At 46.6% G+C, this 13,053-nt stretch overlaps 2 protein-coding genes across 3 annotated transcripts in view; one reads left to right on the forward strand and one right to left on the reverse strand.

Moving 5' to 3' along the window:
- The window catches only part of LOC102196884 (UDP-glucuronosyltransferase 2A1-like), a 13,910-nt gene extending 12,972 nt beyond the window's left edge, over positions 1-938 (forward strand). The window contains exons 3-4 of the mRNA XM_005750732.1: positions 62-281; positions 467-938. Of these exons, the coding sequence (XP_005750789.1) occupies positions 62-281; positions 467-746 (500 nt within the window). The 3' untranslated portion in view covers positions 747-938. The remainder of the gene's footprint in view (positions 1-61; positions 282-466) is intronic.
- A 2,487-nt stretch (positions 939-3,425) lies between these two features.
- On the reverse strand, positions 3,426-13,045 carry ythdc1 (YTH N6-methyladenosine RNA binding protein C1). 2 transcript variants are annotated; one of them, XM_013915303.1, is made up of 16 exons: positions 12,445-13,045; positions 11,233-11,334; positions 10,673-10,962; positions 10,205-10,598; positions 10,049-10,111; positions 9,856-9,950; positions 9,464-9,572; positions 9,243-9,360; positions 8,496-8,580; positions 8,269-8,423; positions 5,966-6,045; positions 5,797-5,833; positions 4,460-4,499; positions 4,161-4,226; positions 3,779-3,970; positions 3,426-3,684 (listed from the first exon to the last, which is right to left on the reverse strand). In XM_013915303.1, exons 1-16 carry the CDS (start codon positions 12,470-12,472, stop codon positions 3,496-3,498), a joined length of 2,043 nt encoding a protein of 680 aa, XP_013770757.1. In that variant the 5' UTR covers positions 12,473-13,045; the 3' UTR covers positions 3,426-3,495. The 2 variants fall into 2 exon arrangements, with proteins under 2 accessions (XP_013770757.1, XP_005750752.1); XM_005750695.1 differs by having other exon boundaries at positions 10,205-10,601.
- Positions 13,046-13,053: the final 8 nt, after the last annotated feature.

Genomic DNA, 13,053 nt, shown 5'->3' on the forward strand with positions numbered 1-13,053 from the left:
CTTCCTCAGGTGGATTGTGATGTTCTTTCACAATAAAAGCTCTGCATTTGTTTGTCCTCAGGTCACCCAAAGACAAAGGCATTCGTGACACATGGCGGCACTAACGGTCTGTATGAAGCTGTGTTTCATGGTGTGCCTCTGGTGGGCGTGCCACTGTTTGGCGATCAGCCTGATAATCTCGCCCGTATGAGCCGCCTCGGCACCGCCATCGTCCTGGACTTCAACCATCTGACAGCTGAGGGGCTGGCAGAGGCGCTGCACGTCGTTACAAACCAGCCAAGGTAAAGGTGATTTTAGTGTGGAATTGTGTTTGTATATTTCCTGTTAATAGTTTCATCTTTGTACATTTGGACCTGTTTAATAACATTTTATTTCCTGTCTTTGACCTGATTCCTTCACAATAAAAGTGCACTACTGTTTAACAGTGAAACTGTCATATGACTTACTGTTTGTTTACCATGCACAGCTACAGGACCAACATGCAGCGTCTGTCAGCGGTGCACCGCGACCAGCCAGTGACACCACTGAGTACCGCCGTCTTCTGGGTGGAGTTTGTTATGCGACATGGTGGAGCTAGGCATCTGCGGTTGGCATCATACGACCTGAACTGGTTCCAGTACCACAGCTTGGACACCGGTGCTGCCCTGCTGGTCGCTTTGATGACCGTCGCTGCTTTGTGGTGGGTGGGGATACGCTGCATCCTGCGGCAGTGCAGACAGCGAGCAGGAAGAGAGAAGAAGGACTGAAGAGAGATTTGACATTTTTGGAGTAATATATAAATAGGTTTGGAGGTTTTAACCATCCAAAAGAACAAATGCAGACATACTCCACAGTTTGGTTCTTCTTTCATTTTAAGAACACATGACTGCACTGTATTCTCTGCTTCAGAGGAGATGTCCTCAAATGCAGCTTCTCTATTATATTTTCTAATAAACCAAACTGTCTCATCAGTGTAGAGTGATGCCTCTTATTCAGTCTGCCATCTGCCATGAATTTGTGGCTGTGGTCACAAAGCTGTGTCAAAGGTGTGACTGTGAACAGCTACAATGAAAGATGAGTTCACTTTCTGCAGGGGTTTTCCGAGACAATCCGTTCAGTGTACTTCACGCACTGAACGACAAAAGGAGGCATGTGAATTATATTTTTATTTGTAGTGTTACAAACCCCTCTGATGCCTTGGCTTCCAATCACAAATTCATTGTGCTCTCAGCAGTAATTCCTGGTACATTTTGTTTTCTAAATGTTATGTTTATTGGTGTGTAGATGGATGTATTGTCGTGTTCTATTTTCTTGAGAGAAAAAAATGCTCAAATTATGACTTTTAAAAATTAATTGTTAAATGGTTACATAGAGCCATGGACCTCTGCCTTTCAGGGCTCAGAGAGACAAAGGATGACACACGAAAGCAGTAAGCATGTTAATGTGATTGGTTAAAAAGTCGGGGGAAACCACGGATTTAGAATTGGGTCCCCTTATCTGGCTTGAGTCTAGTATCTGGCTCACATTTCATATCCTGCACCTATTGGACATCTCTTTGTAACAGGAGATGACTCTTCCCACATCACCATGGCAACCACATCCCCTCCTCTGGTCAGGCCTATAGAAGTGAAGAGAGAGAGAGCTCTCCCTAGCTCCATTATTTACATAGTTGTTTTCTGGGTAGTGGTGTCAGTGTGCACCAGCCTGCTTCCAAGCTCTATTGTGTAAATCTCTACCATTGGAATGTGTGATATAAGTGTGGCTTTTTTTTTTCCTCAACACTCTATTCTGCATTACATATTTGGGCAGATAAAACATAAATGTAAGTTTACTCTATCAGAATGAAATTTCAGATACAAGTGGTGGAAAGCTTTCTCCAAAAGGTGGACGGTGCCTTCGTGATAGGGTGAGGAGTTCAGTCATTTGGGAGGAGTTCACAGTAGAACCACTGCTCCTCCACATCACAAGGAGACATCTAAGACTGTCGCCTCCTGGGTAAGGTTCTCCTGGGAGGAGTCCCCCAAGTGTAGACCCGGGACATGCTGGAGAGATTGCACTTCAGATTAGCAGAAGAAAACAACTAAATGATTTACTGTTTTATTTTAGATTTTAACCTTTATAGAAGTGGGTGGGTGAACAGCGTTCATTGTTCATAATGCACGTCGCACTCTTCAGTTGCAGTTTTTTGGATGTTCATTTGTTATATTTTAATAACACGTTAACTTTTGTCGTAACATGTTTTCATATCATATTTAACATCATTTTATTTTAAGTGTTTTTCTGCCTCGCTGTCTGGAGTATAACATGTAATGTTGCTAATGCACAATAAGATGCTGCACAGTTAAGCATCATGGTTCATTATTTAAGAATGGGATTAATGGTTTAAAACAGCTTTGTTGTTGTCAGCTTCCATTAAACAGTTCTCAAATGTAACTTCATATCTGAGTGTTTCTTAGTGCTAGACCAGTCGATTAGTCAAAAAAAAATTTCCATGGTTAGTCGACTAAGACATTAGTCCAGGAACATCTTTAGTCTACATGGTTGTGTTGACTACCACAAGGTGAAGAAGGTCTCAGTTTGATGCTTTATCCACACGCTGCATGTCCTGCAGCCAATTTGGATGATCTTAAAATGGTGATCCCGAAAATGGTGCTCCAGTTCTTGCCCCTTGGTCGCCCACTGTGACGTATCAAAACTACTCTCTGAGGCAGGTATCCTCACCTGAATATACACCCGGACCAAACTTTAGTTCATCTGAAGAACAATTCATCTTTAATTATTGTGGCTAACAGCTCATATTTCACTTGGAGACTTAACTACTGCTAAAACTGCATAAATGCACACAACTACTATCATGGAGACTACAGACTGGACCAGATGATGATGATGATGATGATGGTCACCTACAGTCATCACTGTGTAGCTCTTCCTGGGAGGAAGCAGGAATATGAAGCGTTACGTGGATGTGCAGGGAGCCCCACTTAGTGCGTCCTAACTCCCCAAACAGGAAGTGAAGAAAACAGGGAAACGGGATGAGTTTCATACTTAAAAACATTTAATTTGAAAGCTTTAACAGGAAACACTGCACTACTTTTCAGAATAAAATGAGAAATTGTTACAGAAACATGTTCATAATAAAAGTTTCTTCCATTATCTTATGACATCTTAGATCTGAGTAATGGGTCTAGATTGCTTCCACCCTCACGTTGGGCATCACCAGACTCTCAAAACATTAAAAAAAAATGAACACAGAGCATTGTGGGAAATCTGGCACTGCACCAGGAGTCACACACAGGCTGCCAAAATAAAAGTTTTGACCAAATATTTCTTTGTACAAGTTTTCACTTTATTCACATAAAACTGATGATGTCATCACTCAGTTTGTTTGTTTTTAATTCATAATTTTCAACAAAAACAGCAAACCAGTCAAAAAGCAGTGCGGGCTGCCAAAAAAAAAAAAAAAAAAAAGAAAAAAAAAAAAAGCAGTGCAGGCTGCCAAGAAGTGATGTCATCAGATCACCTGCGGTACCGCCCCCTCTCCTTGTCCCTTTCTCTTTCTCTGTCTCTATCCCTCACTCGCTCTCGCTCTCTGTCACGGCGCGGGCCACCTCGCTCACGCTCACGCTGACGCTCTCGCTCCCGCCGGCTGCTCACCACTGCCTGCGTCCGCCGCAGGAAGTCGTCCACTCGCATGTCATAGTCGTGCTGTATGATGGAGGAGGGTGAACAAAAACAAAAAAACAGTAAGAGGCTGTGCTGATCACTAATCAATACGCCTGATTGGACTGAGTGAACTTACTGGGCTGGACGTGAAGGCGCGGTGCTGCGGTGCTCGTTGCTTATCTCTGAAGCGAGGGGGCGGGGCCTCGTGTGGTGGCAGGGGTGGGTGGTGATGATGGTGGTAGGCCTGGTGAGGGGGAGGCGGTGGGTGGCTGTGGTGGTAGTAGGGTGGATGGTGTGGGGGTGGCTGCTCCACGCCGGGATAGCCCGCCTGATGACACACGTGGCATCATCATTAGATCAGTCTGTAGTGACTTTAATAAAGGCTTTTAATCTGAAAATTCTCATGCAACATCTTAAAACACAAAAACAGTTTCCTGCTTCCAGGTAAAATGCATGTTTTCATCATCCGTCACAGGCAGGAACAATCGATCAGAACGTGATTAATAACCTATTCATACCAGAGTCTGCCAGGGCGCCGGGGGGCCGACACTGTGGTGGTAATCCCTCATATACTCGTTATAGGACTGAAGCAAGAAGGACAAAGGTGAACACAGGTAAGGACACAGCTAAACACAAGAAAACCCCTTCCTGTCTGAAATCAAATGATCTGCATGTGGTATTTGTGATGATTACGGGCTGTTTTTAATTTACAGTTTTATTTATGTTCACCCACACCTCTAATCAATACTAATCAGACTAATCAATAAACAATCAGTGAAGTGATAAGTAATCAATGAAGTGAAACGTTTGGACCCACCCCATTGAGAAACACGTCTCGTCTTACGCCAGAAAATCGCCTGGAAAGAGAACAGATTCATGAGAAATTCAGACTTTCAAATTTTATTATTATTATTTTTTAAATTCAAGACGAAAGTTTAGATCCTTTGAATCTTCACTTTATCATGGTGGAGGAGTTTCTGATCAATATATGAAGGGACTTGCAGGTGGCAGAGTTTAGTGTGGATGCGGTCCTGTGGGTCTGCCTGGGTGTGATGGTTGGGTATAGACCACCTGCCGTGGCCGTGGTAGTTGGGCGCCAACCACAGGGGCAGACCTCAACAGTCTGGTCCCAGCAGCCCATACCGGCAACAGGAATGGAGGACGTCACACTTGTGGTATGGAAGGAATCTGAGCAAGCACGTGAGGCTGAGAAGCCAGCTCAGCTTCTGGAACTGGAGTTCGGCACCTGGATGTTTAGGGGTTCCTTCATGGACTAGAGTTGTTTCCGTGACTGAGCACAGAGCAGCACCTCACCCCAAGAAACATCTAGGAGCTCCACTTTAATTCTGCCAAGGGCAACAACAATGTCACCTCGATCTGGCACGATTGGGAAGAATGACCTGCTCGTCCTGAACCTGAGTGGTGTTTTGTTATTGGTTCGTCTATAACGAACACCATGTTTGAACTTAAGGGTGTTCATAATTTTGTAATTGTATCACCAGATCTAAGGCCTCAGGTGAGGAGAGGAGCTGAGGTGTGAACGGATCACCACCTGATGGAGAGTTGGATCAGATGCATGGAGTTTGGCTGTAAAGTGGTTGGTACCTGTCGTCTGGTAACCCTTTAACCATATGGTGAACAACAGAGGAGCTATCGAGCTGAATAGAGTCCTTTTGAGCTTGCTAGACTCTGGACGTATAGTTGGAGGTGGAGGAACACCTCTGAGGAGCTCCTAAATTCCTCTGCAAACCATTCCAGAGAGGAAGCAGAGTCTGAAGATCAGGTGCATGACTTGCCCATCACAGTAGCTAAAAGACTTCCTGGATGTGTCCCCAGTTCTTGCACGTCATGCGCCAGTCTTGGTTGAAATACCCACCAGTAACTCTGGACTGACAGACTTTGGTGATGATCCCCTTTGTAATAAGGTGAACCAGAAGGATCACAGCTGGGGATATACCTGGAAGGTCTAAGACTGGGTACAGGAGAGTCTGCTGTCAGCTGAAACTCAGATTCAGGAGGAACAGTGCAGCGTTTGTTCTGGATGTCTGGTCAAAGACATTTGAAGATGTGATGACGTTTCTAATATCAGTCTGATTACATCAACTCAGGGTCTAAGAGGAATACAGAAGAAACCCGATTCCAGGTGTGTCTCACCTGTCCACTGGCTGGCTCCTCAGGTCCTGGATGAACCCTAAAAGCACGACACATAAAGTTCGGTTGAGGTGACAGTGAATGGCAAACATTCAGGTAACAGGTGTGTTCGACACCTGCACCTGAAAATCTGGGTCTTAGTCGGCTGTTTAAATGGAAGCTGCACATTAACCTGCTCGCTGGCTGAAGTCTGGTGGACCGTCAGGTCGCAGTCGCTTCCTGCCGTGGAGGTCATACTCTTCAGGTCGACGCCTACATAAACAAGTCCACAGGTAAGACACACACATGCACTCAGGTACACTCCATCACACACACACACACACACACACACACACACACACACACACACACACACACACACACACACACACACACACACACACACACACACCAATACAAACCGGATACTTCCTCAGATCAGACTCCAACACAAGAAGAAATCCCCCACCCTCCCCCAAATCCGTTTTCACACACAAACTCGAACTGCAACACAATCAGCCGCTCTGTGTGGTTCACCTGTGACTTCACCTGTGACTTCACCTGTGACTTCACCTGTGACTTCACCTGACGCTTACCTGGACGAATCAGATATCACACAGGTCTAGTAACAGAAAGCTTTGAGGATAAAGACAGACTGATTTGGACATTTACACCAGGTGACACCTTCAATTTGTGCGTGGAAACAGCTTTGTCTGTAACATGATGTTTAAACGCAAGAAAGTCAGACGCTGATAAAGACCCTGTTCAAATCCTGTTCTAATCCTATTCCAGTCCTATTATGAACATGTTTCAATCCTGTCCTGGTCCTATTCTAGCCCTGTTCAGATCGTGTTCCATTCCCATTCTGGCTGAATTAAGGTGCTGTTCCTGCCCTACTCTGGTCCTTTTTAGGCCCTGTTCTGATCCGGTTCCAACCATATACCGATCCTATTCTCATTGTGCTCTGGGCCTATTCCAGTGCTGTTCCAAATTTGTTTTGGCTTATTTTTAAATCAACTGATGTCCACACAGAATCTCCTGTTTTAAAAGTTTCACTCTGAAGGATGAAAACAGAATCTGCAGTCTGACAAAGTCTCTCTCTCTCTCTCTCTCTCTCTCTCTCTCTCTCACACACACACACACAATTAAAAAAAAAAAAAGAACAAATGAAGAAGAACCTCTGAAAGGGACAACATACCGCTTCTGCTGCGTATGAGGGAGGGGCAACACTTTAAAAAAAAAACAGTTTTTCTCCTCATCAGTCCATGTTAAAGGCTTTTATAAACCCTCTTATTTTGAAAAGGTGAGGGGTGATGATGATGATGGTGCAGTCCTGTCAATCAATACACAAAGCCCCGCCCCGTGAGCCCTGCCCCGCCCCTTCCAGACCAGCAACAGTCCTTAAACAGAAATGACAAACTGCGTCGTCTTTCTGTCGCTCCGTCCATTCGATTAATTTTATGCTCACTGTATTCGTCCATCAGAGCGACACACACACACACACACATCGACAACCAGCTCGCCGTCCTGTGTGTGTGTGCCAGTGGGAGGAGAGGGGAGGAAGAGGGGAACATGACTGTCCTTTCATGTGGGGGAGGGGTCACTTTTTTCAGTCCAGGGGTATGTTTTTTTTTTTCAGTCTTTTAGGCACCTGCAACTTTACCTCATACAACCAGAGGGAGCCCCGCCCCCAACACACCACACTTCTCATTGGATACAGTCCAGAGGCCTTGCCACAACACACAACCTTACTGGATACAGTCCTGAGGCCCCTCCCCTTTAGACTCACCACACCTCAGTGGATTCAGTCCAGAGGCCCCGCCCCCTCCTGACCAACCTGTAAAACCCGGTCAAACACCTGAAACAGTCCATTGGGGTCTCAGATGCTCCCTTACTTCCTTTTTTAGTTCTACCTCGCTCACCCTCCCACCCCCTCCTTCGTCAGTCCAGCCAGTGACGCTTGTCCTTTCTGCTTTTATTCTGAAAGGGTCAGCTTCAGTCCAGCTACAAATTTTCACTTTTTAACCTCTGAAGTATCAAAATCCTGCGAAGACAAAGAGCTTCAAAGGACAAATTTAACAACAACAAAACTTCAGCTCAGCTACGTAAAGACTACAGACCTAAAAAAACAAAACAAAATTCAGCTAAAAATTACAAAATAAAACAAAGAGATGTTGCTCAGCTCACACTTCAAAGGAAATGAAACTCAAGTGAAGGGTTAAACTTCCTCTGTGACGTCAGCTGTTTAACGCTTGTCGAGGACTTCACTTCCTGCCTGACTTTAACACCTCGACCAAAGATGCAGAGTGAGGCTTCGCTCCGGGAAGCTCCAGACTGGAAAAATAACAACCAGAGAGCCAGCAACGCGAGCCACGGGAAAGCTAGCCGCCAGCTAAGGGCAGCGGCTGTCTCCGTCGTCCAGCATCAGGTGGCGCCGTGGTCACAGCAGAAGAAGAAGAACAGGAAGCGGGAGGAGGAGCTTGATGATTGGCTAACCTTCCCGGTTCACGTTGTGGTGGTCGGCCCCGAGGCCGCGGCTCCGATGGTGTGCGACGTTTGTGACGAATGCGGCGAGCCACCTGGTGAATGTCCACGTTCTCATCCAATGGAAACAGGGCACAGAGCTGAGCACCAATGTCCGGCTGGATCTCCTGAAAGAGACACAGATTTGCATCATGTGATGGAACAGGAAAACGTGATTCGTAATAGAACAGTCAGCTGACCTGGCCGTCACGTCCAATTTTCACCGGCTTGTGTTCGTTCCAGGGGTTGGAGAGGTGGGCGGTCTTAATGAAAGGAAGCTCCCTCCTGAAAAGGAAATAAAAAAGAAGACAACACTGAATGAAGTAGCCAGCAAGCAGCAAGCAAGGGCATCAGCGGTGAACCATCACACAACACGTGAACTACATCTATGCAGAGGTGGCTCCAGAGGTTCACACCTTCAGCAAACGTCATGAGGCAGAGCCCCAAAATCCACCAACGCAAAAACACAGAGCAGCCTGCTGTGGCGACTCCTGGAGATTTATTCATAACACACGTGAACAGACCCAGGAAAACCGAGTTAGCGATAAAAACGATAACAAAATAACGCTAAAAACCGATAAAAACCCTGAAAACCATACATTTCACACCCGAGCCTCAACTCTCGCGGCCCGGTACCAAATGACTTGGCCCGGGGGTTGGGGACCGCTGAGCTAAAGAGCTGACCTAAGACATGGACACACCCCAAACAGCAGCCAGCCAGCCAGGGATTTCACGTTTCACAGGTAGTTATTTTCAAAGCCAATATCCTCGATCTGTTGGTCAAAGCCCAGAATCAACCCAATACCCTCTGCCTCCAGTTCATCCATAAAATTTTGTCCATAAAATTTAAAATCAGAACCGGAGACCGAGATCAGTCTAGGAGAAGTCAAACACTCACCAGCAACCAATAGAAACAGAGTATAAACCTACTGGATGGAGCTGTTTACCTGCAGAGCCAGTCAATCTTAAAGACTCCTCCCAGCATCTTGGCATTCATTCCAGCAGGGAGCACCCAGTGGATCGGAGAGCCACCATGATGAGACTCTGACGCCAAACGAGCGAAACCTGAGGATAAGACAAAACAGACCAATCAGAGTTAAGAAGAGGATAAGGTGAATAAGGTGAACAGACAACGACATATGATACTGAAAACCTCTTTTCCTCATACCTTGGAATTTTCCACTTTCCCTCACAGAGAAGATGAGAACAACGCTCCTAGCTGAGCGGAAGGCAGCATTGAGCTTCTTCTCGTTCACCGGCAGTGTCGACCAAACACCCTGTAACCGCCAGAAACACCAATTCATCCTCAGCTATCAGAACAAAACGGGGAACAACACAGGGGGTGACAGGGAACGATAGAGAATGACAGAGGGAAAATCGAGGGGAACAACAAGGAATGACACAAACTACACTGGGGAAGACACGGGAAAGAGAGGGAACAATGAGGGGAACAACACAAGGAGAAGGGGTGACAACAGAAAATGACAGTTGGAACCATGAGGGAGGTGACATGGATTGAAAAGGGGAACAATGGGGAACAGCGAGGGGGTCAACGTGTACCTTAGCTTTGGCCAGTGACACATTCTCGTGGTTGTTGCTCTTAATGAGGAAAAATCGGGCATCTCTCAGGATATAACGCAGCTTGCTTGTTGGATCTACAACAACACAGGAAATAGCTGTAATCTGATTACTTGCAACTCAGTAAAGGTATAAGTGTAGTAACGGGTAAGTAACCATGGAATATTGTCCTTACTCTCCATGCCTTTACGAACTGCACGGACCGACGATGACAGCTTCTCCCGCTTCTTTTCTGAACCTTTCAAATTAAAAGCAGTAATTTCAAACATTACGTCATCGTTTTTTATTTCTCCTTGAAAAGAAAAATGTACATTACTAACTCTATGGTTACCTGAGGCCTCGGAGGCGGAGCCTGAGTGTGCTGACTCGCCATCATCAGAGAAGCTGACAGAGGAGGCGGAGCGTGAATCACCAGCCTCGCTACGTGTGTCATAGTCATTGCCCTCACCACCACGACGGTCGTACTCTTCTTCTTCCTCCTCATCCTCCTCCTCCTTCTCTCCTTCCTCTTCCTCCTCCTCCTCCTCTTCTTCTTCTTCCATACCTTCTTCCTCCTCTTCCTCCTCTTCCTCCTGGTCATCTTCCTCTTCCTCCTCTACATGGGAAGCAGCGGGGGAGGAGCTGCCCGATGCCTGTTCTGAGCCGTATTCTGCTCCTGTCTCGTCCTCTGATTGGTTCTCCTCCTCATGGGGGGGGGGACTTGCTCGCCGCTCATCACGGCGTAACTTCTGAAGACAAACAGGAAGTTAATACGAATGGCTGGAAACCGTTAAAATTATACTTTTAGTGTAAGCAGTACCTGACTCAGACCCTCCAGGCCTCTCTGGGACTCTCGCCGTCTTGCGTCCTCTCCTCCACGGCTCCTCGTCACCTCTCGGGCCCCACGTCTCCCCTTTCGTTCATCATAATACTCATGACGGTAAGTGGTGGAGTGCCGGCCGCGAGGGCTCGACGCCTTTTTAGAGGAGGACAGAGATGGCCCTGGAGCTCTCTTATTGGAGGATGATGACCTAGAAGTACCGTGGCCTGACGAGGAGCGGAGCCTCTTTAGATCCTGGCTGTCAGAACGCTCGCTCTTCCTCTTCGTACCTGACAGACAGCGATGAGGGCTTAATAACATGCACAGTTTTTAATAACTTAGGTCAGGAATGTTCGTGATACTGTCTAGTAGTGTCAGTATGTTTAACAGGCTATAGTAACATCTGTAGTACCAGCTACAGTAGTACCTTTAGAATACTCTCTATAATACTGTCTATCTTCTTTAACTGTCTGTGGTATTCTCTGTAGTACCGTTTGTAGTATTCTTTGTAGTGCTGTCTGTGGTACTGTCTTTAGTATTCTCTTTAGTACTGTCTGTACCTTTCTTGTCGCTGATGTCACGCTCTGTCTCGGGGTTGTACAGCTCGTCATCTTGATCAGGAGCTTCAGTCAGTAAATCTTCCAGAACGTTCAGCTCTCCATCTGAAACCACACACACACACACACACACACACACACACACACACACACACACACACACACACACACGTGTGAGAAGGACAGGTAACGCACACCTGGCTGATTAGGCAGAAGGAGGACTCTGTTATTGTCTGTCTGTGTTGGTGTTTATAGACCAAAGCCTGGGTGACACACCTGCTGATATATCAGATTTGATTTCTCACATCTGAAGAATGAAAGTTAACAAGTAAACCTAGAGAAACCACATACCTGTTGGAGCCCACAAGCAACAATCAGTTCATCTTGGCACAGCCGGGCACAATGTAAAGTAAGTAGTCCACAACTTGTTGACCCAATAAAAGTACGTTTGTAAACATATCATGTCGGAAAGGACTCATAACTAACTCCACATGAATGTTAGAGAGACCCATCGATATTACACTAACATAAAAACTTATATAAAAAATAAATCTGGAGCTTTGTTCACAGCTTTCAGGAACACGTTGCTTAAAAAAAATCTCCGCTGCCCATAAAAGCATCAGAGGAAACTGAACATCGCCTGGTCCTGTCCAGATGAGTGATTTAACATCAATTACCATAGTGTTTTAGCAGGTAAACAGAGGAAGCTGACTCGTTAACGCTCTCGTCGTGTTTACGCTCCTCTGATCACTGCTGGATTTAGCCACACGTCTCAGCCAATCACAGGGCAGCAGCTCTGTACCAGCCTGTTTACCTGTAAACAGTCTCCCTAGTTCGCTTTTATGCGATCAGATGTGTCGTTAAAATCGACCAAATCATTGACCCCTCACCCCCGAACACGTCAGAGCTTACTGTGGCCCAAAACGAACTAGGTTCCGGTTCCACCTGTTCTCAGGCGTGCTTAAAGCGGCCTCAGCCGTAAAATCAGCAGTTTTCTGATCGGAGTCTGATGCAGTGAAAGCGAGCCGCTCATCAGCGTCGTGATGGATCAAACACGAGCTGCTAACGCACAGACACATCAAATGGTCACGCGCTCGTCAGCAGCATCGATCATCACAGTTATTATCGATTAACGATCCGCTCCGAGCGGCATCAAACAAAGGCAGTTCGTGGCTAATGCTAATGCTAATGCTAACAAAGGTCCTCCTCACTCACCTTTGTCCTCGCGCCGGTCGGCCGCCATCACCGCCGCTGTGCCGCGCGCGCAGGTACCGCTTCAGGTGAAGGTGTAGCTGTAGCAGATTTGTTGGGAAGAAGAAGCTACCGGAGGATCCGAGGGTCAGCAAATGGCGGACTGTCTAACAGCAGCGTCTTCTTCTTCTACTTCTGCTGCTGCCAGCCGACAGGTGAACACCGCCACCTGTCGGGCCGGAGCACTGAGTCTGCACAGGGCAGAGGGGCTGAACGGGATTTCTCAAACCTGAACGTGACCACATCACACAGACAACCGAGAGAAACCACATCACAGAGCATAAAGGTCGCATGCACTGCAAACCGTTTTATTCTCCGCGGGAGTTTGCTTCATTCATCCTGGCCGCTGTTTACATCCCGCCAGATGCAGATGTGCAGGCAGCTCAGTGCGCACTCGCGGAGCAGATACTGCACATGGAGCGGACATTCCCGGACTCTCTCATCATTGCTCTTGGGGACTGTAACAAAGTCAATCTGAGCCATGAGCTTCCCAAATACAAGCAGTATATTAAATGCCCGACCAGAGAGGAGAGGACATTAGACCACTGTTACAGCACGATCAGCGGGGCCTAT

Source organism: Pundamilia nyererei, unplaced genomic scaffold (genome assembly GCF_000239375.1).
Source record: "Pundamilia nyererei isolate P.nyererei 1_Seehausen unplaced genomic scaffold, PunNye1.0 scaffold00285, whole genome shotgun sequence".
NCBI lineage: Eukaryota > Metazoa > Chordata > Actinopteri > Cichliformes > Cichlidae > Pundamilia > Pundamilia nyererei.

Bases quoted from the DNA above. Each gene is read 5' to 3' on its own strand.
- ythdc1 (XM_005750695.1), bottom strand. From the start codon at position 12,472: ATGGCGGCCGACCGGCGCGAGGACAAAG. The intron at 9,361-9,463 runs GTATGAGGAAAA...TCTTATCCTCAG, and splicing joins GGAAAGTGGAAAATTCCAAG to GTTTCGCTCGTTTGGCGTCA. The intron at 8,424-8,495 runs GTCAGCTGACTG...TGTCTCTTTCAG, and splicing joins AAATTGGACGTGACGGCCAG to GAGATCCAGCCGGACATTGG.